Raw genomic sequence first — 24,230 nt, forward strand, 5'->3', positions numbered from 1 at the left:
ACCCAATAAATATTACATACGATCATCATACAAAACCAGTTTCTAACACATAGATGTGAGAGGAAATACAGAACTCATAATGCAAACAAAATTGTTTATTGAAATAGTTACTAAACAATGAGGTACAAGAGGTGTGATTTAGATGTTTTAGAAATTAAATTATAAGTTGAGTAAAGAATTCAGATTTGTAAGCTGTATTAGGGACCTTAATATCTGAATTTGGAAAATAAAGTAAAATTCCATGATCACTGCAATGCTTCATTCTTCAAGGAATCTTCTCGGCTGTGAAAACTTGAGAAGCTTGTCTCCTGGCCTTGAAAAGGAATTTTAAAGAACTGTTAATTTTAAGCAAGAAGTCCATTATTAGAATATATATTAATTATTTAATATAAAAAATAAAATCTAGAATTTTTTCAAGATAATGAAAATTCCTTAAGAAAAATTACAACTTCAAACTTAGGAAATTAGAAATAAACTTTTTTTTTTTTTTAAGTAGGCTCCACACCCAGAGTGGAGCCTGACGTGGGGCTTGAACTCCAGACTCTGAAATCAAGACCTGAGCTGAGATTGAGTCAGGTGCTTAACTGACTGAGCCACCCAGGCATCCCAGAAATAAACATTTTTAAAGCCAAACCAAAAAAAAAAAAAAAAAAAAAAGAAAAACTTAAACAAAATACCAGATAAAGACAAAACAAAGTAAAAAGAAAATTCACTGTTTTAAGGAATAATGAGTCAAAAGTAAAAATGATGGATCACAGTCATAAAGAGACATGTATAAACACAGAGAAGGAGAGACGGAGAGAGAGCAGTGAGCAGAGAATCTTTTTTTTTTTTTAAAGATTTTATCCATTTATTTGACAGAGAGAGACACAGAGAGAAAGGGAACACAAGCAGGGGGAGTGGGAGAGGGAGAAGCAGGCTTCCCGCTGAGCAGGGAGCCCGATGTGGGGCTCGATCCCAGGACCCCGGGATCATGACCTGAGCTGAAGGCAGACGCTTAACGACTGAGCCACCCAGGCGCCCCGCAGAGAACCTTTAAGAAAATTATCTCCTTCATTATGGTCTTAAAAATGTCACTTTAAAAGATTTTTTTTTTTGGAAAGATTTTTATTCATTTATTTGAGAGAGAGAGAGCACAAGCTGTGGGAACAGGAAGAGGGAGGAGATTCCCCACTGAGCAGGGAGCCTAAGGGGGCTGGATCCTAGGATCCTGAGATCATGATCTGAACTGAAGGCAGATGATTAACCATCTGAGGCACCCAGGTACCCCTAAAAGACCTTTTAAACATTTGTTCTATTTTCACAACTTGAGTTACAAATCAAGGTATATTATACCAAGCTAATTTAAAACAAAGTTAAATCAGGATTACATAATGGAAAACAAAGAATGCAGTGATAGAATCTAACTACAACAAGTCAATGTATGAAAAGAATTGAGGAAAATGGCTATTAAATAGGTTTGTATGCATTACTTAACTGAACTGCATTAGGAGATATTTTCCAACATAAATCCTTTCACCTAAACAAGTGTTCAAACATATATAACAGTTTGGAATTATTAGATACTCAAAATATAGATGAACAGATGGCTACAAGAGGGGAGGTGGGTGCGGGATGGGTGAACTAGGTAAAAGGGATTAAGAGCACACTTAACTGCGTAATGTATAGAATTGCTGAATCGCTGTATTGTACACATGAAACCAATATAATATTGTAGGTTAACAACACTGGAAGTACAATAAAAATATAGGGACACTTGGGTGGCTCAGCTGGTTAAGCATCTGCCTTCGGCTCAGGTCATGCACGATCCCAGTGTCCTGGGATCAAGTCCCATATTGGGCTCCTTGCTCAGCAGGGAGCCTGCCTCTCCCTCTGCCTGCTACTCCCCCTGGTGTGCTCTCTCTCTCTCTGACAAATAAATAAATAAAATCTTTAAAAATAAAATAAAAATATAGGGGCACCTGGGTGGCTCAGTCAGCTAAGCATCTGCCTTCCACTTGGGTCATGATCCCAGGGTCCTGGGATAGAACCCCACTTGGGGCTCCCTGCCCAACGGGGAGCTTACTTCTCCCTCTCCCACCCCCTGCTTGTGTGCGCACGCATGCTCTTTCAAATAAATAAAATCTTTTGAAAAATAAAATAAAATAAAAATGTCTTTTTAAAAGTCAAAAATAAATAAATAAAATTAATCTCTAACTTTATGCAACCAAATTAAGGATAGGGTGAAAAAATGAATGCAATTTTGGCATTTATGTCATGGCAAAGAAACCTTTGAGATTTAATTAAATTAAAGAACCTCTGAAACAATCTTTGCCTTTATATTCCAAGTTGTGAGGCTGAAAGGATATCTAGTTCTCTCTCATTTCAAGTAATTTTAGTGCTTTCCTCTGTAATCCTGTTACTCTTCATAAATGCTCCTCTCTAGTCCTCTCTTTTCTCCTCAGAGGGAAACAAATCATGTGGAGTAGTCTAATAGGGACATTTTTTTCTTTTAAGATTCTGGGAACTGTGCATTTTCTAGACTTGATATGCCATTACATAGCTTCAGTTTATACCAAGTGTAGGGTTTTCAATCCCTAGAAATTCTTATGAACATACCAGTCACCACTTAACTGTAAGGGATAAAGAGGCAACTGTACTGAACTTAAAATTCTAGAACTGTGTATATCCAGTAACCCCAAACGCGTAAGATGGAGTCTCAATAATTACAAGAATCACGCTTAATAAACCATAATTATTAAGACCAATATGCGTTAGGTCTCCTGGGATTAAGTGAGGTTTTCTTTACCATATATGTTATAAACAATTATATAAGAGTAAATATTTTTATGAAGCTCTGAGTAAAGTATTTGAAAGTCATTAGGTAGCATTTGAAATTCAAAGATGTCCACTACAGAAATTAAATGATACAAAACCAAAATAATGCAGAATGAGATACAAAGGGATTAACATTGATTCTAACTAAAAACTTTAAACTTGTAAGTTCAACTGGTTCAAGCTTCACATAACCAAATATGCAGATACTTACAACTTTCTCCTCTGAAGAAAGAACACCCTCTACTGCCACTATCTGGTATTGCTTATGTTTTAAATTTCCCACAAATTTCCGAAGTTGCTTGAGATTGCTAGCCTCCATGTCTTGCTTTAACAGTTTCTGCATTTCTCGAGAAGGACATCCGGGATCGAATATTAGTAAACATAGTGTTCGGTTTTTTCTCTCTTCAATTCCAACAACTGTTCGACTATGACCTATCAAAAAATTAAAAAAAAAAAACTATATATATGTGTGTGTCTCCTGTCTATTACTATACATATAGACATGTTATTAAATACACACACACTATATATATATTCTCTGTATGCAGTGTGTGCACATGTGAGTTTAGAACAGAAATAAAGTCAGTCCCTCTGACAGGTACTCTCACTCTGAAGACACACAATAGTTTTAGTTCTATTTCCTAACCTTCAGTTTTCATTTGTTCAGTTTTTCTTTTCTTAAAGGCTTCAATGCAAAAAATTTTATGTCTGTTGTGCCAGATTATTTTAGTTCTTCTTTCTTAATCCCTTGATTCTTCTTATACAAATTATTTCAAATGCATGAAAGCATTTGAAAATTATCTACCACAGAACAAAATCTCTCATGAATCCAAAAGATTAACAAAAGTAAATTTATATATATTAGAATTTCAATGGGGAGGGTTTAACCTTTACAGCTTGTATTCCTAAATGATGAAATTCCCAATGTTTACTGCTCCTATTCCTGTTGATTAAAATCATCCATTAAACAAAATTTACCAAGTATCCATGTGTCAGGCACTATTCCAGGCAGTTAGCTATACAGAAGCAAACTGAACAAACATTCCTGCCTTCATGGAGTTTTCACTCTAAAAGGAAGGAATACCCTATAAACAAGGTAAATAATTAAGCATATTATTATGTTAAATGCAAAAAAATAAAGCAGGGAAGAGAGACAGAAAATGCCAGCGGTGAGGGGTTGAGAACAAGATGGAATTTTAAATAAGGTGATAGGGGAAGGCCTTACTGAAGTGACACAGATGAAGACCTAAAAAATAAAGAAGTAAGGGATGAACAAGAAAAAGTGAACCAGGTGGCCCTGAAATATACGAGGGATAGCACCCTTTAATACCCAGGAAGGTACTATAATGACAATGTCACTCTGAAAATCAGACTAATGTCTCAATACTCCCCCCTTCCCTATTATCTGAATCTTAATCTGTGCTGAAGCGAAAGTCAATTAGTTGTCCTCTAAAGGTATAAGCTATACTTATTATTTGTGAGTTATACCAACCTTGATGCTGAAGATAGATTGGAGGTTTAGATGTACACACTACTTTTGGACTCCCTTCTCTCTCTGAAGAATAATAGTTCAATATCCATTCAAATAAACGAGGATGTGTACCCAAAGGACCAGTTGACTTATGAAAATCAACAATGCGGCATCTATTAAAAAATTGACAAAATGATTTGGAGAATAGTTTTTAAAACATTTTCACCAATGGAGTTATCAAATACAAAAAATTTTTAATTTAGAACTAATTTTATCTCATCAATATTTTCCTAAGAAGAAAATAAATACGTTTCATTATGTATCTGGAAAAATGTCATTTTATGCAGAAATAATTATTTAAATAAGATTTAATAAGATTGATGACTGATATAAAAGTTACATTTTCTTTTTCTTTAAAGATTTTATTTATTTATTTGAGAGAGAGAGAGAGAGAGAAACAGCGGGGAGACGGTCAGAGGGAGAAGCAGACTCCCTGCTGAGCCAGGAGCCCGATGTGGGACTCGATCCCGGGACTCCAGGATCATGACCTGAGCCGAAGGCAGTCGCTTAACCAACTGAGCCACCCAGGCGCCCTAAAAGTTACATTTTCTGACATACAGAATCTCTATGAAGAATAAATAAGGAACTTACTTGTTTTTTTTTTTTTAAGATTTTATTTATTTATGTGACAGAGAGAGACACAGCGAGAGAGGGAACACAAGCAGGGGGAGTGGGAGAGGGAGAAGCAGGCTTCCCGCCGAGCAGGGAGCCCGACGCGGGGCTTGATCCCAGGACCCCGGGATCATGACCTGAGCCGAAGGCAGTCGCTTAACGACTGAGCCACCCAGGTGCCCCCATACTTGGTTTTTTAGAAGTCATCTACATGTAATCTGAGACACAACTTGCATTCTAAAGTCTCTAAACCTGATGATCAATTAGAAGCTGACTTCTAATTTTAATTCCACAATAGCCATTCACATCTATCAAAAATATCCTGAGTATTTTTCCTCTTGGCTCTCACAAATTCCAGTAACAGACAAGAAAAGAATACCTGCAAAGATCTCAGAAAAGCCCTGTACGTACTCTTCCCATATATACATCTATCTATCTGCTATTTGGCACTAGATCACAGTGGTATTCCTTCCTCAAGAGGAAGTTAGCCTTGAATTAATGAAATTATTTTAACCAGAAGCACTATAGACACTTCTCAGCAACTATTTTTAATAGGTCGGGTAGAAGCACTGGGCGCCTGGGTGGCTCAGTGGGATGAGGGTCTAACTCCTGATTTCTGCTCAGGTCATGATCTCAGGGTTGTGGGATCCAGCCCCATGTCAGGCTCCCCAGTGAGCAAGGAGTCTGCTTGAGGTTCCCTCTCTCCCTCTGCCCCTCCCCCCACTTTTGTGCATGTGCTCTTTCTCTCTCTCTCTCTCTCTGATAAAATCTTTAAAAAAATAATAAAAGTTCGGTTATAAGCAAAAGCAACTAAAAGCCTTTCTGTCACTTTAAAGTATAGCACAGGTATCCTGTCCCTCCCTGTCTCTCTTGACAGAGTCTCCAAATACACCAACATATAAATACACCAAACACAGTGTAACGGTTGCTGTCCTTAGCCTCAGCGAGTTTAGTGTTGAGGCTAACATTCAACTGATTACTACTGAGTTTTAAATGCTGAAATGAACTTCTGGATAAACTGTTAAAAAAGTAGCTACAGTACTTCTGGGTTTGAAATTGACTGCATATTTAGATTTAGAATCTGAATAGTACCCTACAGAATATAATTGATAGAGAGCAAAAGGAAGACATTTAAACTAGTGAAAAAATTCAGAGCATAGTATTAAAGAGGCTTTACTAAAAAATTAAACTATTCCAGGCACCAAGAAAACAGCTGGATATATCAGGTATTTTAGACAGATATTTTCCTTCCCTTAAACATGACTTGAAAAATTAGTATTTGATATAATATATGTAATCTGAAAGTGTGAACAGACTGGCAAGAAGAAAAAATAAAGTTAGAGGACATTAAAATAGTCCTTTTGATTTAGAGATCATGACCTGAGCTGAAATCCAGAGTTGGACGCTTAATCAACTGAGCCACCCAGGCACCCCCAAAGATTTTCTATTTAAAAGTTAAGAAATAATTTCACCTCTGAATCTAGTTAATTAATATGGTAAAAATGATGTGAAACAAACATAAAGGAAAACACAGAGCTATGAAGCTTAAAGGCAAACTTTCCATTAAAGATGATCATAAGCATCTATCTCTGTTCCCTCTTGAAAGCCCAACAACATAAAACTCAAGGAGAAAATGATTCAAACAGCCAAAGACAAAGATAATGGAGACAGATCAAACTGCCCTGCACTTTTGGAAAATGAAAAGCAGAAAAGGAAACATAAAAGTGAATAAAAAAACCCCAGACAATTGTCTTAAAATCCCAGAGAGGCTGGAAGCTTAGAGGCACTAGGTATTGGGGAGAGTAGTAGTGGGGGTATAATGTGAAATGAATTGAAAATTTGCATAAAGAAGGCAAATCACTGCTTAACTACCCCCTCCATCAATGCAGGAGCTCTAGGCAGGAGAGTGGAGAATTCTTCTCTGAATGGCCCCTAGAAAAGATCTCTTCCTATATTAAAATTTTCAGAGTTCCCCAAACAAACAGAACGCTTCCCCCTAAAACTCTATAAATGAAGTCTGCTCATCTGCAAGCTCCATGTAATCCTATAGGACCTCTGATCTTTTAGTGCCTCATCCTCACTTTAGGAATGGACAACTAGGGATTTACAAAAGTTCGAAGAAAGCCTTCAAAATGCAAAAGACTAAAATAAATAGAGTGAAAATAAATTAACATGGAAAAAACCCGCAAAATGCAAGGAATAGAAAGAAGGAAAATGTTGGGAAAAAATCTGCAACCATAACAGACTATGATGCTATGAAATTGCCCCTTAAAATTAAAAACATGATTGCTAAGATACAAATTTCAATAGAATAGTTGGGAGATAAAGCTGAGAAAATCTACATAGTAAAACAAAAAGCAAAGATAAAAAAATGAAACACGACCAATAAACTTAAAAAGTCAAAGGAGTTCAGTGGCCAACTACCAGAAGTTCCAGAAAGAAGAATAAAGAAAATGGAGGAATCATAATTATCAAACAGTTAACTCTGAGCTCTCATTACACGCCAGTCACAGTTCTAAGCACTTGATCATCTCACTTAATATCACTGCAACTCTTATGAAGTAGTTACTATTTACATGTTCTTTTTATCAACGGTGGGACTAGGCTACAGACAAATTAAGTCATACAGCCAGCCAATAAGCAGGAAAACTAGAATCAACTGTAGGCAGTCTGACTCCAAAGTCCAAGCTCTTAACCACTATACTGAGCTCTTACAATTCACAATTCTAGATTCAAAAGGAAAAACAAATGCCTAATACAATGAATCAAAGCCCCACATTCATGGTGAAATTTCATAATAGCAGGACTAAGAGATGATGCAAAAAACTTCCAGAGAAAATAAATAGGTTATAAATAAAAGGAATGAAAATCAGATAACATCTTACCTTCTCAATAGTAACACTGATTGCTAGAAGTCAACAGAGTAAGAACTTATTTGATCTGAAAATGATTTTGAATTTAGAATAACACAGCCACCCAAACTATCATTTAAGTAATAAGAACTAGGCACCTTTTCTTAGGAAGCAATGAAAGATGTGTTTAAGCAGAAGAGCAATCCAAAAAAGATAAAGACATGGAATCCAGGCTCTACTTCAAGAAAACAATGAAGAAATGCTACATGATTACAGCTTTGAAGGGAATCTAGAGCAAAGACAATGGAGGGCTTCAAGGAAGAAGTGTCCAGGAATAGGAGTGCCTCAGATTACATAAGTGGAGGTTGTGAAAAAGGTTGAGACCATGATGCAGTCAAATAGTAAAAAGGAAAAGAAAAGACAATTCTTAACTCAAGGAGAATTGTTAAAAGCTTTTCAGGAAAGGAAATAAAATCAGCAATGAATAATATTAATACAATTATTAATTATTAACCAAAATAAAAGGATTGAGGGTGAACACAGGTAAGAAATGTGAGGGAAATGCAACAGACAATGTCTAAAACTGATAAACCAAAAAAAGAAAAGAAAAGAAAAAAAAGCCCTGAAAGCATATTATTCAGAAACAATGGAAGTAACAGCTGCGTTGGAGAAATCAGACTTGAGAAGAGAGAAGAACGTAAGATAGGGACTGAATTGCTGGTTTTTAGTATAAGCCTTTCAGTGCCACTTAAATTTTATTTTTTAACTGTCCTTTGATAAAAGAAAAAAACAACAACAAAGAAAACCTCCCAGGTATGACAATAACCTCAACTTGGGTTTTCAGGTACATACTTTACCCTTAGGGAGGTCAGAAGTGTATATACTTCACATGCTCCGATCCAGGCCTTTGTTCCCTGTAACCTGTTATTAAGTTGAGAGGCACCCTGAGGATCAAAACCCTCCTTCCACGCATCTTCAATCATAGACTGAATTTTTGGAATGCAAGGAATTGACATACCTAAAATTATACAAGCAAACACGTTACATGATAGTTACAAAAGTACTATATATTAATTCACTCCATATTATATGTACAGTTGATCCTTGAACAATACAGGGGGGTTAGGGGCACTGATAGCCTACACAGTTGAAAATCTGCATATAACTTTTTGCTCCCCCAAAACTTCACTACTAATAACCTACTGTTGACTGGGAGCCTTACCAATAAACATAAAACGAACAGTTGATTAACACATATTTTATATGTTATACTTATTGTATACTGTATTCTTATAATAAAGCTAGAACAAAGAAAATCGTAAGGAAAAAAATCATAAGGAAAATACATTTACAATATTAGACTGTAAAAAACCCATGTATATGCAGTGCAAATTCATGTTTTTCAAGGGCCAACTATGTATCAGTGGACACGTTCAGAGAATTGTATTTCACATACCTTTCAAGCAATCGTCATAAGCATCATTTTGCAGTAATGATGAAAGTAGCATCTGGAAATTTCGGTAACCACAACCCCAACCTTTGTCACCAAAAGATGAATGAAAGTGATCCACCCCTGTGGAAAGCCACACGCGCCTCACATCTGTGGCCGCATTCTGATAGTATCTGTAAAGTGCTTCAATAATTCCTAAAATAAAAAAGAGACTTAGAAGATTTAGAAGGATAAGCTATCATCTTTGATGGCTGTCTCATATATTTCTAATATTAGTCTCTCCCTCAAGTGCCCCATCTAAATCCTGTCAATTCCATCTTCTTTATCTTTTTACTGTTATAACCTTTGTTCATGTCTTATTACTACTATGCAAGTGTTCCTAACACTAGCATACTACTTATACTAAGACAATGGTGCCTCACTGTCTAGGTAACAGGGTCCTAGCAACTTTAGCATCATATATAATTGCCAAAGAAAAATTTCCTCATAATAAAATTTTTTATCCTTGGCCCCTAAATCTCTTTAGATATTTTCCAATATCTTTTGTTAAATTATAATCTGTTGTTAAACAGAAATAATAGCTTTAATTAATAGCTGCTTCAATTAACATTTGCATAACTAATAAAAATAAAAATCTTTGCCACACAATCGCTGAATTTCAAAGCAGTTTACAAAAAGGACATAGCACATTACAGAGCAGTATTCTTTAATCTTCTACAGATATATTAGTATTAAATTATACATACTCTACTACATTCTATAGTAATTTTAAAACATATGCACAAATAGAAATTAAAGGGTGACATAAATTAAAAACAAATAGAAATTCTAGTATTTTCTTCCTGTATACCCTAATGAATCATATTCCACATCTGCTGGAATGTCCTATCCCACAGAAACCTTTTTACATGGAGACCCTCGAAGAAATATAAAGATGGTCTTCAGAAACAGACTCATGGAATTGAAAATATATGGCATAGGGAATTACAGATAAGTGGGGAAAGTACAGAGTTGCTTTCCTTTCTTATTGCTTGAAATACATAAGCAATAAGAACTTAAAAGTACTGTTATAAATAAGGGAAAAAAATTAAACCCACACCTTCTCTTTCTCTCGCTCCTTCTCTCTCATACACACTTATGTACAAATAAACCCCAAGTGAATTAAAAGTAGAAATATGAGAAGCAAAGTATAAATGTTTAAAGAAAATATAAAGGAGTATGTTTATGACCTCAAAGTTGGGGGATTTCCTTAAAGAAGACACTTAGGATATAAATAAAGATAAAGACAGAAATTTGATTAAATTCAAATTTAAAACTCTAATTAAAGATACCATATACAAAATTTAAAGGCAAATTATAAATATTGAAGAAGATATTTGTATTTCATGTAATCAACAAAGAATTAGTGTCCTGAATATTGAAGGAACTCCTACAAATCAATAAGAAAAAGACAACCCAAAAGAGGACAAAGGAAGGGAATAGGTTTTTTACTGAAGAAACTAACTCAGGAGTAATTAGGAAAATGCAAATTAAGTACCATATCATTTCAAAAATGAGTAGCAAAAATTAAAAAGTGTCACCGTACAAAGTGTGAGTGAGAATACAATGATGCAAATGTAGATTATGATCATTTTGGAAAACAATTCTATAATAACCTTAACAAAGTTAGAGATGTATATGCCCTCTAACCTAGTATTTCCAGTTCTGGATGCATTACAGAGAAACTCTTAAAAAAGACCTCTTGACAAAAGGGAACAAACTGAGGGGAGGTGGGTGGGGTAAATGGATAATGGGGTCAATGGATAATGGGCATTAAGGATTAAAAAAAACAAAACAAACAACAAAAAAAACCTATTCATAATTTGTATGAACAACTTAAATGTTTGTCAACCACAAAAACAGGTAAATAAGTTGTGTATAACTCATACAAGGAAGTACTATACAGAGTCAAAATGAAGGAAGTACAGCTATAAGAATCACCATCTCTAAGCAGACCAAACAGAAGCAGATGTATACCAATTTATACATAGTTTAAATACATTAAAATATTACATATATTTATGGACGCCTACATATATGGTGAAAGCATTACAGTATATGAGACTAATAAATACCAAATTCAGGATATCGGTTCTCCTTGTGGATGAGGAGGGATTAGAATCAGAAAGGGATGCACAACGGATTTAAAATACATATGGGAGGTTTACAGCTTTAAAACAGTAAGATTAGGAACCTCTGTGGCAGGAACAAAGCTGTTTCCATATAAATTTTTTTACTACACTAATAGGTATATTAAAAAGATACCTTAAAAAACATCATGGAAAAGGCATTCTTTGGAGCAAGGCAGATTGGATTGTGAATACTACATGGGCCAATAAGTAGCTATGTGGTTACGTTGGGAAAGTAATTTAATCTATCTAAATCACAATTAACTAATCCAGAAAAATGTAACAGTATACAAGCGAATGTCTGTTTTGAGTTAAATGATGCATATATATATAAAGATGTTAGTGTCTGAATCTATACTAAAACAATATAGTAGCCACTAAGTGTGACTATTAAGCACTTGAGATGTGACTTGTCCAGATATAAATACTCTGTAAAGTATAAAATACACATTGGATTTTGAAGAATGTACGAAGATTGCAAAATATCTCATTAATAGTTTTTCATATTGATTATATGTTGAAATAATAATATTATGGACCCATAGGGTTTAAAATATTAAAATTAATTTCACTTCATCCTTCTTTCTTACTTTTTCTAATGTGACTACTGGAATTAAAAAATATATATGTATATACATATTTGACTCACTTATACTTCTATCACACAGCATTGATGTAGAACATAGTAAACACTCAGTAAAAACTTCTAAAAGGCTCATTTCCAAATGTCAAGTAAATGAACACAATATAAAAGTAAATTATTTTTAAGTGAATTATTAATGAAAAAATAAAAGTGCAGAGGTTTAAAAAAAACACATTAAAAAAATTATTTGAAGAGTCTCACCTAAAAGTATACAAACTATGGATAATTAAAATTAAGCAAAATTCAAAAAATCCTGATTATTACTTCACTGTTATATGAACTACTGAAATAATGATTTTGATGTTTAAGTACTCACCAGAAGTTCTTGTTTTTCCATCATCAATACCAATAGCTAGCGATTCCATCATATCAGCTTTTCTTCTATGAAATTCAGATGGATGCATTCTTCCCCTATTGACTTCTATCTCCATATTTCGTAGTTGCTGTTGTTTGTATCCTCCAGAATTATCTAAACCATATTGTCTCTAGCAAATATAAAAATGACTTACTTTTTATGTCCCTTTACCTCCATGAGGATGGAAACTTATTACAGTTTTATTTATTTGGAAATGTACTTCGAAACATTCTGGTTTATAGACTTTCATACAAGATTAAGATTTTTTATTAGAGATTTTTATTTAAAGATTTTTCTTAAGATTTTTATTAAAGATAAATAACACACACACACAAATCCCTAAGTTAGTAACAGCCTTTCTCTGTTAACAACCACCAGGGCAAGAGATTTGCTTTCTTTGTATTAGGGAAGGTAGAGAATCCTGCCTTCCTACTAAAGGTATGGAAAAAGGCAGATGAGTTCTGAACACACCACTGATTTATTTAAGAAAACTTGTCAGTACTTATTATTTGGTTCCAGGCTAGCCTATGAAGGCCTACTTAATCCATAATTCATTCAGGCAGTAATTCTACATAGTAAATTAACTACGTTTTTTTGCACACTGGATAGAGAATCTCCAATGTATAACACAGCCTCTATGCAAAAAGTTTTTGAGATCTAAACAACTTCCAAAGTTACTCAACAAACTCCCTTAAATACTGGAAACTTTTTTTATTGATAATGTTCAAAATTATATAAGACAAAGAAAACTGAGGAAAAGCAAACTTGTTTTCCTCCTCTGAATCTTGGTGGGAAAATGTTTTGCAAATAAATGAATCACCAAGGAGAAAAACAGCCTAAATTAGATATTCTAAAATGAGAATTACATAGTCATGTGTAACATATCTGAGAAGAAAAACTCAGAAGTAGGTCTGAGAAAATTATGGTAGGTACAATGCACATTAGTATATTAAAGGTTTTGAAAAATCTTGCAGTATACAAACCTGTTTAACTGAATACTTTCAAACCTATTCAATCATAAGCCCTTTTTATTCAAACGTTATCCTATTAGCACATAGAAAAAGAGTTTTTAGAAACTCTGAGCATTATTAGCACAGGTAGTAGTTCACAGAAAATTATGACTGAAAAAAGTAGAAAAATCTATTAAAAATTTAAATGCATTAAAAATATATTAGATGCTGCCAGTTTAGTTCAGCAAGTACCACCATCAACCCAAGATAAAGTCTCAAATACCACCAAAATTGGATTTTCTATTAAAAATGTTTCTTTTTAAATGCCTGAATTGCAATCACTAAAAAAATTTAACACTCAGACAGGAGATACTAATTCTAAGTTTCTCTTTTAAGTATCTATCTATACAAACACTTAAATTCTGAGTATTTGCTTCCTAATCTGCCCTGTCAATTTAACATAGGTTTGAATCCAGGCTTTACCATTTAGTACAGCCTGAACCTGAACAAGTTACTAGCTACATAAGCACTCTGTCTTTACTTACTCATCTGTCATTTAGGGAGTTGTTGTGATGATCTTAAGATACTATATATGAAGTGCTTATCCCAGTACATGACCAGAATGAGTACTTATAAGTGGTAGCTGTTATGAATTATAAAATGTGTATGTAAAAAGAGTATTTTGTATACCAAAAATGACAAAAATAATAGGCTGCAGTCTTGACAGCATGTTTGAAAAATAAGAACTCTACCAAAGCAAAATATTACAATTGTTATTAATCTTTGTACCTGCAGCTTCTGAAATTCTCCCATTTCTTGTCGTGATTCTTCAGATCTCCTCTTTCTGTCTTCTTCTTGTTGAAGCTGGTGAGCCAATTCTAGATCTCTAGAACATTGGACTCTATCTATGCCTATTAGATATTTTTAATGTTTAGAATAAAATAACTACTGAATTCAAATCTCACCTATTATACGTTAACTCTTATCTTTTAAATGGAATAAATGCTATTATTTTGATATTTACTCACGACTATGATGTCACGGAAACACTGTTTCTAGCAGAACTTGAACGGCTTCTACAGGGTAGAACCTCCACTTAAATCACCAATATTCACTGAATAGGTAGGCTGTGACAAGCATTTTTCATTAACTATCTCATTTGATCCTCATAACAACCTTAGGAAGTTAGGTATTATTTCCTAAGGAAACCAGAACTTAGAGAAATCAAGTAATACTCTTCATTGGTGTTCCTTATTAACACAAATAAGGATTGGCTTTTAAAATAAACTGGGGGGAGAAAAGGAAATAATGAAGAGCATAAAAATATGTCTGCCAAGTATAGCTTTATCACCGTCTGGTCTCAAACAAATGGTACAACTTTGCAGCATGTTTCCCTGTTTCCTCTCTACCCAATATCCCACAGATCCATTAGTCAGTAGCTTCTGGCCAGGATCTGGTCTCCCTGACTTCCAATTTGATATTTGAATTATATATTTGAATATTCTTTTTTTCCTTTCAAATCTCTCAGTCTCTACTACATCTTCCTATTTGGTCCCCACTTCCATTGCCGGAGATAAACAATTTACAACTAATTTTTAGCGTACTTCTGACACTATCTACAGTGATTTACTCAGGACATATCTTTCATTATCTACCATAGGCTTATAGAATAATTTATGTACCCATACAAAGCCTATTATAAACAAAAGAATTATCAGACTTTCAGCTTCAGAGGGTTATTTTTCCACAGCAGTCGGTAGAGAATCACTGGAGAAAAGGACTGTTCCATCTTTGCTCCAGTGATTCTCATTTTGGGATTAGGCTGAGTGAGCAAGGAATATTACTCATGAAGATCACTGATTGGTATTAGGATCATTAATACTGGGTACTGAAGACCCCTGAATTAACAGGAGATATCAATGTACCCTAAGAAAATGAAATCCAGTAGAACACAATTGGTTTCTTTTAGGGTCTACTTTATATTGTTTCAATGGGACTCTTAAAGTCACAGAATCCTTCTACTTCTAAGGCACCAACAATGATTACTTTATCAATGCCACTATTCAAAAAGATAAGGAACAGAGAAAAAATTGTATAGAGTCAATTACAAAACTAGTAAGTGGTAATATAAGAAACTGGGCAAACTGGAAATGAACTTGAAAAACATTTCAATCATACAGTTCATATATTTTTTAAAAACTGTAAGTGCCATATGGCAGCCTCCTAGTTCAACAACAACTTTCGCTGACCTGATGCTAAATTCAGTTATTTCTAGCTGTTGAAAGAATGGCCTTAACCTCAGCAAACAGATTTCTTAAAGTATACATATTTCATTGTCTTCTAAATACTAGTGTTCTGGGGCAAAACTCTGGGGGCAAAATCACTAATTTAGTTACTGCTCAAAACCGTTCATCCTATACAACTTTTCTGCGAAACAACTTCTAAAAAGAAGTTGAAGTTACACTAGAATTCTTTAAAGGGACAAATTTATTTTTAACCAGTATGCTTTTTTTCCCTCTGTATCACTACTCTAAAAATTAGATATATCCTAGGAAGCAGAAATTAAATCATGAGATTCTTATTTTTAAACATATCCACATACCTTGTCCAAAGTTGCTTTCTTCCAAATGTAAGTCAACATGTTCCTGGAGAATATGGTAATTTGTACAGATGAGCCCACACATAGGACAGTCATACAGTGGTTGATCATGGTCTGTTTTAGAGATGTAATTCAGTTGATTTTATTTTTAAAACTTTTAGATTTTTTTTCACCCTAAGTCAAAGATTGTCCACTGCCCACTAACCTTATTAAATAAGTAAAAGCTCTTCGTAGTTGGATTTAAAGCTATTTTCTACTTCTGGGGTCAAAATGGAAGATTGAGCATAAGCACAAATCTCTTTTACCACTATAATAAAAGAAAAAATTAATAATAAATATTTGGACCTATAGTCAAAGCAAGAAAAGAAAAGTATAAAGGAAAATCAAAACAGTAAGTAGGGACCAGTCTACGCATGAATTTTAGGGGCTAAGTTATCAGCACCCTCCTTCCAAACTAAATGGTGAGGTAAAAATTCAGCATAAAGCCTTCAGCATAAAGCTTAGAATTGGGATCATACTGCCTAGTTGGAGCGGGAGATCAAAGAGCCGCATCCATCAAGCAGCACGGCAAGTAGACAGGTGTAGCTTGCCCAGGCCAGAAGCAGTACCTCTGCAAAAACCAAGACCTGACTGATACTGGGCACAGAAGAGGGAACCCTGAGCACTGAGCCAAGCAATCCATACATGTAAGGCCTGGTCTGGAATTGGAATAACTATATTTAGAAAGTAGCAGAGACTGCTAGACAGCTGTTTATTTCCACAAAATGAATGTAACCAGTCTCATTTTAGGTGGATCAGCTGACCTTAAAACTGAACTAAGTCAATCTGATATGTTTGGAGAGACGCTGCAGTCAAAAGATTTAAAATTAGTTGATATAGCCTATGGTGATGAAAATGGAAACCAAGCCATTGAGTTATCTACTGAGGTAAAATTCATTCAAACAGAGAAATTAATTCAACATTTTGGTGAAATCAGCCAGGACACAGGTAAGTACTGTCTTGGAGATGAAGATACACTAAAGGCTTTGCAAGTGGGAGCTGTAGAGATTCTAACAGTTTATGAAAATCTGGATATAATGAGAAATGTTCTTCATTGCCAAGGCACAGAAGAGGAGAAAATTCTCTATCTAACTGAAGAATAAGAAAAGGATAAATCTCATTTCACTGACAGGACAGGAACATGAACTGACTGAGAATATGTCCCTCTTGGAATGGTTTGCTCACAACTATCAAAAATTTGGAGCTACACTGGAAACTGTCACGGGTCATAAGAAAGATCCTAGTTTGTGAAAGGATTTGGTGGAACTGAAGTATCTTGCAATACTGAGTTGATTTCCACGGAATGGAATACCAAGGAGGAGACGATGAATTTTTTTTACCTTGATGACTAGTAGGTAGTTGACATGGGTCCCAGAAAATGTGCCTCACCCTGCAGCAGCCAACTCAAGGAACATACCTCTGGTGGAATCCAAATAGATTTCTGCCTTACAACTAGACCATTTTCAGAACTTAATCCAGGGGCACTGGCTACTGAAAACAACCAAATAAAACCAGACCCAACCCTATACTTGGCTTTGTCATGGTGTCAACACTGCGGCCTATGACTAAGTTCCTAAATGCTACTTTGGACTAATTTAAAAGGAAACCTAGTTTTTACTTTTACTTGATGACCAAATTGGGTGCTCTTGTATTTTATGAAAAAAAATTTTTTTAACCTTCATACATTCAAGCAAACATAATTTAGGTGCTATAAATCTTCAAAAGTTAATAGAAGTGACATCCTAAAAAAAGAAAGAAATGCTAGAGATCAAACACGTTGGCTTATTAGCAGGCTGGACATGGCTGAGGAAAGAATCTCTGAGTGTGAGGAGATGACAAGAGATATTTCCCAAAATGAAATGTAAAGAGAAAAAGACCCTCCCAAAACCTCCCCCCCCAAACATAAAAAAAACAAAACAAACCTACAATCTCCAAAAACTGTGGGAGAACTGCAAAAGGTATAACATACACAAAATGGGAATACCAGGAGAAGAAAGGAACAAAAGGATTATTTAAAGCAATAAGGTCTGAGAGCATCCCCCAAGTTAATGTCAGACATCAAACTATAGATCTTGGAAGCTCAGAAAACACCAAGCACAGTAAATACCAAAAATTACATCTAGGCACATCATATTCAGGCTGCAGAAAAATCAAAGATAAAAAATCTTGAAAGAAGCCAGAGGGAAAAAACACCTTACCTATAGAGGAACAAAGATAAGAATTACATACAACCTCTCAGAAGTCATTCAGGTAATAAGAGAGAGGAGTGAAATATTGAAATTTTCCAGAAGAAAAAAAAACCCACCAACCTAAAATTCTGTACCATTCAAACTTATCCCTCAAAAGTGAAGGAAAAATAAAGAATTTCTCAGACAAAAATTGAGGGAAATTGTTGCCAGTAGACTTGCTGTGCAAGAAACGTTAAAAGAAGTTCTTCAGAGAGAAGGAAAATGATATTGGTCAGAAACATGGATATCCTTAAAGAACGAGCATCAGGGAAGAATAGGAGATGATAAAATAAAAACTTTTATTTTTCTCATTAATTGATAAAAAGGTAAGTTTATTCAAAATAAAAATAGCAACAATGTATTCAATTATGTGTGTGTGTATATATATGTATATACATGTGTGCTTACATTTACTTGAAATGAATGATAGCAATGACACAAGGGACGGGGAGGAGTTAGGAATATCTTATTATTATAAGGTCCTTGCACTCATATAGCGATACAACGTTATTCAAAGGCAGACTTGGATTAGTTGTTAATGTATACAGCGAACTCTAGGCCAAGCCCTAAAAAAGTAAAAACAAGTATTACTGATATGCTAAGAAAGGAAAGCATTGAGCAAGTGACATGTCTTGCCTATTATCAGGAGTAGAAGTCCAAATGCATCTTGATATCAGAGTCGCCACGGAAAACAATGCTGTCAAGTACTGAACAGAACACGTGACTCACAGTAAACAGAGAAAGAGCACGATCTTCAGTATTAGACATTAGTCTGCCATGGCCAGTGGGTCACTTCCAGCAGCCAACACAGGGCAATTGGTCTGTACACACCTCTCCTGCACCACAGAATGAAGGCTGTCATCCCCTTCCAGCAGAAGATAGATCTAGCATTAAGGCTGTTCAGGTGCCATACGACACACATGCTTAAGCAAAACAAAGGAGTATACATTGTTGCCTGAAACAGAGAAAGATATTTCCATACACAGGTTGTGAGGACCCTATCTCTTGAGAAGGAAGTGTTCTAGGCCTAAGGATCATTCTTATGTGGCCAAATAGGGTCAAAAGACTACATGCATGAACTGTTTTTCCCCATGTAGAGAAAATAAAATCATACGAAATGCTCAATTAAACCACAAAATCAGGAAAAAAGTCGACAAAAAAAAAAAGCAAAGAACAAGGGCAACAAATAGAAAAAAATAAATATGGTATATTAATCTAACTATAGGAATAATCACTTTAAACATCACTGGTCTAAACATACACATTAAAAGACAGATTATCAAGGTGGAGCAAAATATAAGACCTACCTGTGTGTTGTCTACAAGAAATTCATTTTAAATATAAATACACATATAGAGGGGTGCCTGGGTGCCTCAGTTGGTTAAGCATCCAACTTGGTTTGATCTCATGGGTTGTGAGATGGAGCCCTAGTTGAGCTCTGTGCTCAGTGGGGAGTCTACTTAAAGATTCTCTCCCTCTGCCTAGTCACACCCCCTCAAAAATAAATAAATATATCTTTAAAAAAATACAAATAAAAATTAAAAGTGAAGGGAGGGAGAAAGATACATCATGCTAACACTAACCAAAACCAAAACCAAACAAAGAACCGGGAGTTAGCTATATTAATTTCAGAGAGGGCGGATTTCAGAACAAGGAATGTTATCCAGGATAAAGTGGGGCATTACATAATGACAAAGGGTTCAATACTCCAAAAAGACATAAAAATCCTTAATGTGTATGGGCCTAACAGAGTGTCCAAATACATGAGGCAAAAATTAATAGAACTGCAAGAAGAAACAGAATTGAAGAATTATAATCAAACAGTCTGCTCTCAAACTACAAGGGAAATAAACAAAAATTAAGAGAAAGAGCTGAAAAATCCCCAAATACTTGGAGATTAGACACACATTTAAATAATGTACCAAAGAAATCCCAAGGTAAATTTTAAAATATTTTGAACTAAATGAAAACTAAAATAAACTTAAAGTTTGTGCAACACAGCAAAAACATGGCTTAGAAGGAAATTTATAACATTCTATGCAATCATCTAGGTTTCCACTATAGGAAACTAGAAAAAGAAGAACAAGTTAAATCCAAGATAAGCAGAAGAAATTAAAAAAAAATAGAGCAGAAATCAATGAAATTGAAAACAGAAAACCAATAGAGAAAAACAATGAAACCAAAGGCCTCTAGCCAAGCTAACTAAGAAGAAAAGAGAGAACACAGATTGTTAACACCAGAAATAAAAAAGGGGACATCACATATCCCATGTACATTCCAAAGATTAAATAAAGTTACATTATGAACTACACCACAAATTTGTAAACTAGATGAAATGGACCAATTCCCTGTAAGACACAACTGGGCAAATTAATAACCGCTCCCCTAAAAAAAAATGCTGAGGTAAAAACCTAACAAAATATAAAGACATACATGAGAAAAAATACAAAATTCTGATGAAAGAAATCAAAGAAAAACTATGTTGAGATATTTCTTGTTCATGATAGGAAGACTCCACATTGCCACAATGTCTATACTTCCCAACTTTATCTATAGATTCCAGACAATCACAATAAAAAATCCCAGCAAGTTACTTTGTGGCTATCAAGTAGCTGATTCTAAAATTTATAGGAAGAGGCAAAAGATCCAGAATAACCAACACAATACTGAAGAAAAGCAAAGTCAAAGGACTGGCTCTACCAGACTTCTAAACTTAGTATAAAGTTACAGTATCAAGACACTGTGGTACTGAAAAAAGAACAAACAGATCAATGGAACAGAACAGACAGTCCAGAAATAGACTAATAGCCCAGTTGACTAATCTTTGACAAAGCAAAGACAGAATTATGGAGGAAAGAAAATCTTATCAACAAATGGTGCTGAAACATGTGGACATCAAAATGCAAAGAAAATGAATCTAGACTCAGACCTTACATCCTTCACAAAAAGTAACTTGGAAATGGATCATAGACCTAAACTTAAAATGCGAAACCACAAATTTCCTAGGACATAACATAGGAGGAAACTTAGATGACTTAGGAGATGGCGATGACAACACCAAAGGCATGATGAAGTTACAAAATAATAGATAAGGTAGACTTCATTAAAATAAAAAACTTCTGCTCTGCAAAAGACATTGTCAAAGAGAATAAGAAGACAAGTCACAGATTGGAAAAAAATATTTGCAAAAGATACATGTACTAAAGATCTGTTATCCAAAATATACAAGGGGGGGGGCAGAGCAAGATGGCGGAGGAGTAGGAGACCTGGATTTCATCTGGTCTTAGGAATTCAGCTGAATAGAGATCAAACCATTCTGAACATCTACGAACTCAACAGGAGATCGAAAAGAATAGCAACAACTCTCTGAACAGAAAAGCGACCACTTACTGGAAGTCGGGCCACTGCTCCTCCAGCAGGGACCCAACAAGCGGCAGATGCGGGGAGACTCCCCTTCCTCCCCCAGGAAGAGCAGCGTGGGAGTGCACCGCAGGGATCTGCTGGGTTTGGAGACTCCACACCGAGTCGGGTGCCAGAGATAGAAACGCCTGGTCACAGCCCAGGTGAGCAGGGAGTGCGGCCGGAGACTGGGGACACGGGAGTGACTGACTGCTTTTCTCTGGGGGCGCACTGAGGAGCGGGGCCCCCAGTTCTCAGCTCCTCCGGGCGGAGACTGGGAGGCCACCATTTTCACTCTCGTCCTCCAAAGCTGTACAGAAAGCTTGCAGGGGACAAAAGCTCCCAAAGGCAAACCCGAGCAGATTGCTTAGCCTGGACTGGCAAGGGCGGGGCAATTCCGCCTCTGGCAAAGACATCTGGGAACCACGGCAAAGGGCCCCTCCCCCAGAAGATCAGCACAAACAGCTAGCCAAGACCAAGTTTACCGATCAAGGAGAACGGGACAACTCCAGCGCTAGGGGAATACTGCACATAGAATTCATGGTTTTACCATGATTCATTAGTTTTTCAAAGTTAATTTTTTTAACTGTTTTTTTTTTAATTTTTCTTTTTCCCTTTTTCAACCAACATCTTATCAATCACTTTTTGAAAAAAAATTTTTTTATTTTTCATTTTTAGAGTCATATTCTATCCCTTCTAGTAGACACCCTTATTTTTGGCATATATATATAAGTTGTTCTCTCTTTAAAATTTTGAGATACAGTTTCCTCTAACAGATAAAAATATACCCTAAATAACTAATGTATGGTTTTGTTCTAGTCTCCTGCCTGATCACATTCTCTCCTTTTTTCTTTTTTAATCTTCTTTCTTTTCTCAATTTCTTATCAATTCCTTTTATAAAATCTTTTATAATTTTCATCTTTACAGTCATCTTCCATCCCTTCATTGTATCAACCCTTATTTTGTACATATATAAGTCTTTATTTCTTTAAAATTTTAGGAGGCACTTTCTTCTAACAGACCAAAATACACCTAAAATCTAGTGTGTGGCACTGATCTATGCACTAGCCTGATCATATTTGATCATATTCTGTTTTTTTTTGTTCTGTTTTTGTTTGTTTTTATATTTTCTTTTTTTTTTTCTTCTTTCTTTTCTCTTTCTTTCCCTTTCTTTTCCCCTGGTTTCAGGTCTTTTTTGATTTGTTTAGAGTATATTTGCCGGGGACGTTGTTAACCTGTTAGCATTTTGTTCTCTCATTCATCTATTCCCCTCTGGACAAAATGAAAAGACGAAAAAAATCACCTCAGCAAAAAGAACAAGAGGTAGTACCATCTGCCAGGGACTTACTCAATACGGACATTAGTACGATGTTGGACCTAGTGTTCAGAATCGTGATTTTAAAGATACTAGCTGGGCTTAAAAAAAGCATGGAAGTTATTAGAGAAATGCTTCCTGGAGAAATAAAAAAATTAAAATCTAACCAGATCGAAATCAAAAGGCTATTAATGAAGTGCAATAAAAAATGGGGGCACTAACTGCTAGGATAAATGAGGCAGAAGAATCAGCGATATAGAAGACCAAATGATGGAAATAAAGAAGCTGAGAGATAAACAACTACTGGATCACGAGGGCAGAATTCGAGAGATAAGCGATACAATAAAGACGAAACATTAGAATAATTGGGATCCCAGAAGAAGAAGAAAGAGACAGAGGGGCAGAAGGTATACTGGAGCAAATTATAGCAGAGAACTTCCCTAATGTGGGGAAGGAAACAGGCATCAAAATCCAGGAGGCACAGAGAACCCCTCTCAAAATCAATAAAAATAGGTCGACACCACATCTAATAGTAAAACTTACGAGTTTCAGAGACAAAGAGAAAATCTTGAAAGCAGCACAGGAGAAGAGATATGTAACCTACAATGGTAGAAACATTAGATTGGCAACAGACCTATCCACAGAGACCTGGCAGGCCAGAAAGGACTGGCATGATATCTTCAGAGCACTAAACGAGAAAAATATGCAGCCAAGAATACTATATCCAGCTAGGCTGTCATTGAAAATTGAAGGAGAGATAAAAAGCTTCCAGGACAAACAAAAACTAAAGGAATTTGCAAACATGAAACCAGCCCTATAAGAAATATTGAAAGGGGTCCTCTAAGCAAAGAGAGTGCCTAAAAGTAGCATAGACCAGAAAGGAACACAGACACTATACAGTAACAGTCACCTTACAGGCAATACAATGGCACTAAATTCATACCTTTCAATAGTTACCCTGAATGTAAATGGGCTAAATGCTCCAATCAAAAGACACAGGCTATCAGAATGGATTAAAAAACAAGACCCATCAATATGCTGTCTGCAAGAGACTCATTTTAGATCCAAAGACACCCCCAGATTGAAAGTGAGGGGGTGGAAAACCATTTACCATGCTAATGGACACCAAAAGAAAGCTGGGGTGGCAATCCTTATATCAGACAAATTAGATTTTAAAACAAAGACTGTAATAAGAGATGAAGAAGGACACTATATCCTACTTAAAGGGTCTATCCAACAAGAAGATCTAACAATTGTAAATATCTATGCCCC

The 24,230-nt window shown here is 35.3% G+C and overlaps 1 protein-coding gene and 1 pseudogene across 8 annotated transcripts in view; one reads left to right on the forward strand and one right to left on the reverse strand.

Moving 5' to 3' along the window:
• Window positions 1–77: 77 nt before the first annotated feature.
• The window catches only part of ZUP1 (zinc finger containing ubiquitin peptidase 1), a 36,551-nt gene continuing 12,398 nt past the window's right edge, over window positions 78–24,230 (reverse strand). For 3 of the 8 annotated variants that reach the window (XM_073893826.1, XM_025864730.2, XM_073893825.1), the window contains exons 3-9: window positions 15,981–16,091; window positions 14,168–14,289; window positions 12,390–12,558; window positions 9,269–9,457; window positions 8,665–8,830; window positions 4,310–4,461; window positions 1,601–3,249 (exon numbers count right to left, since the gene is read on the reverse strand). In XM_073893826.1, coding sequence (XP_073749927.1) covers window positions 2,900–3,249; window positions 4,310–4,461; window positions 8,665–8,830; window positions 9,269–9,457; window positions 12,390–12,558; window positions 14,168–14,289; window positions 15,981–16,091 — 1,259 coding nt within the window. In that variant the 3' untranslated portion in view covers window positions 1,601–2,899. Of the gene's footprint in view, window positions 314–1,600; window positions 3,250–3,795; window positions 3,903–4,309; window positions 4,462–8,664; window positions 8,831–9,268; window positions 9,458–12,389; window positions 12,559–14,167; window positions 14,290–15,980; window positions 16,092–16,182; window positions 16,285–21,634; window positions 21,657–24,230 lie in introns of those variants that run through there. The other 5 variants (XM_073893828.1, XM_073893827.1, XM_025864722.2 and 2 more) reach the window with 5 other exon arrangements.
• On the forward strand, window positions 16,668–17,361 carry LOC112819408 (eukaryotic peptide chain release factor subunit 1 pseudogene; annotated as a pseudogene).

Source organism: Callorhinus ursinus, unplaced genomic scaffold (genome assembly GCF_003265705.2).
Source record: "Callorhinus ursinus isolate GAN/ISIS: 27379988/994484 unplaced genomic scaffold, GSC_fseal_2.0 scaffold6, whole genome shotgun sequence".
Lineage (NCBI taxonomy): Eukaryota > Metazoa > Chordata > Mammalia > Carnivora > Otariidae > Callorhinus > Callorhinus ursinus.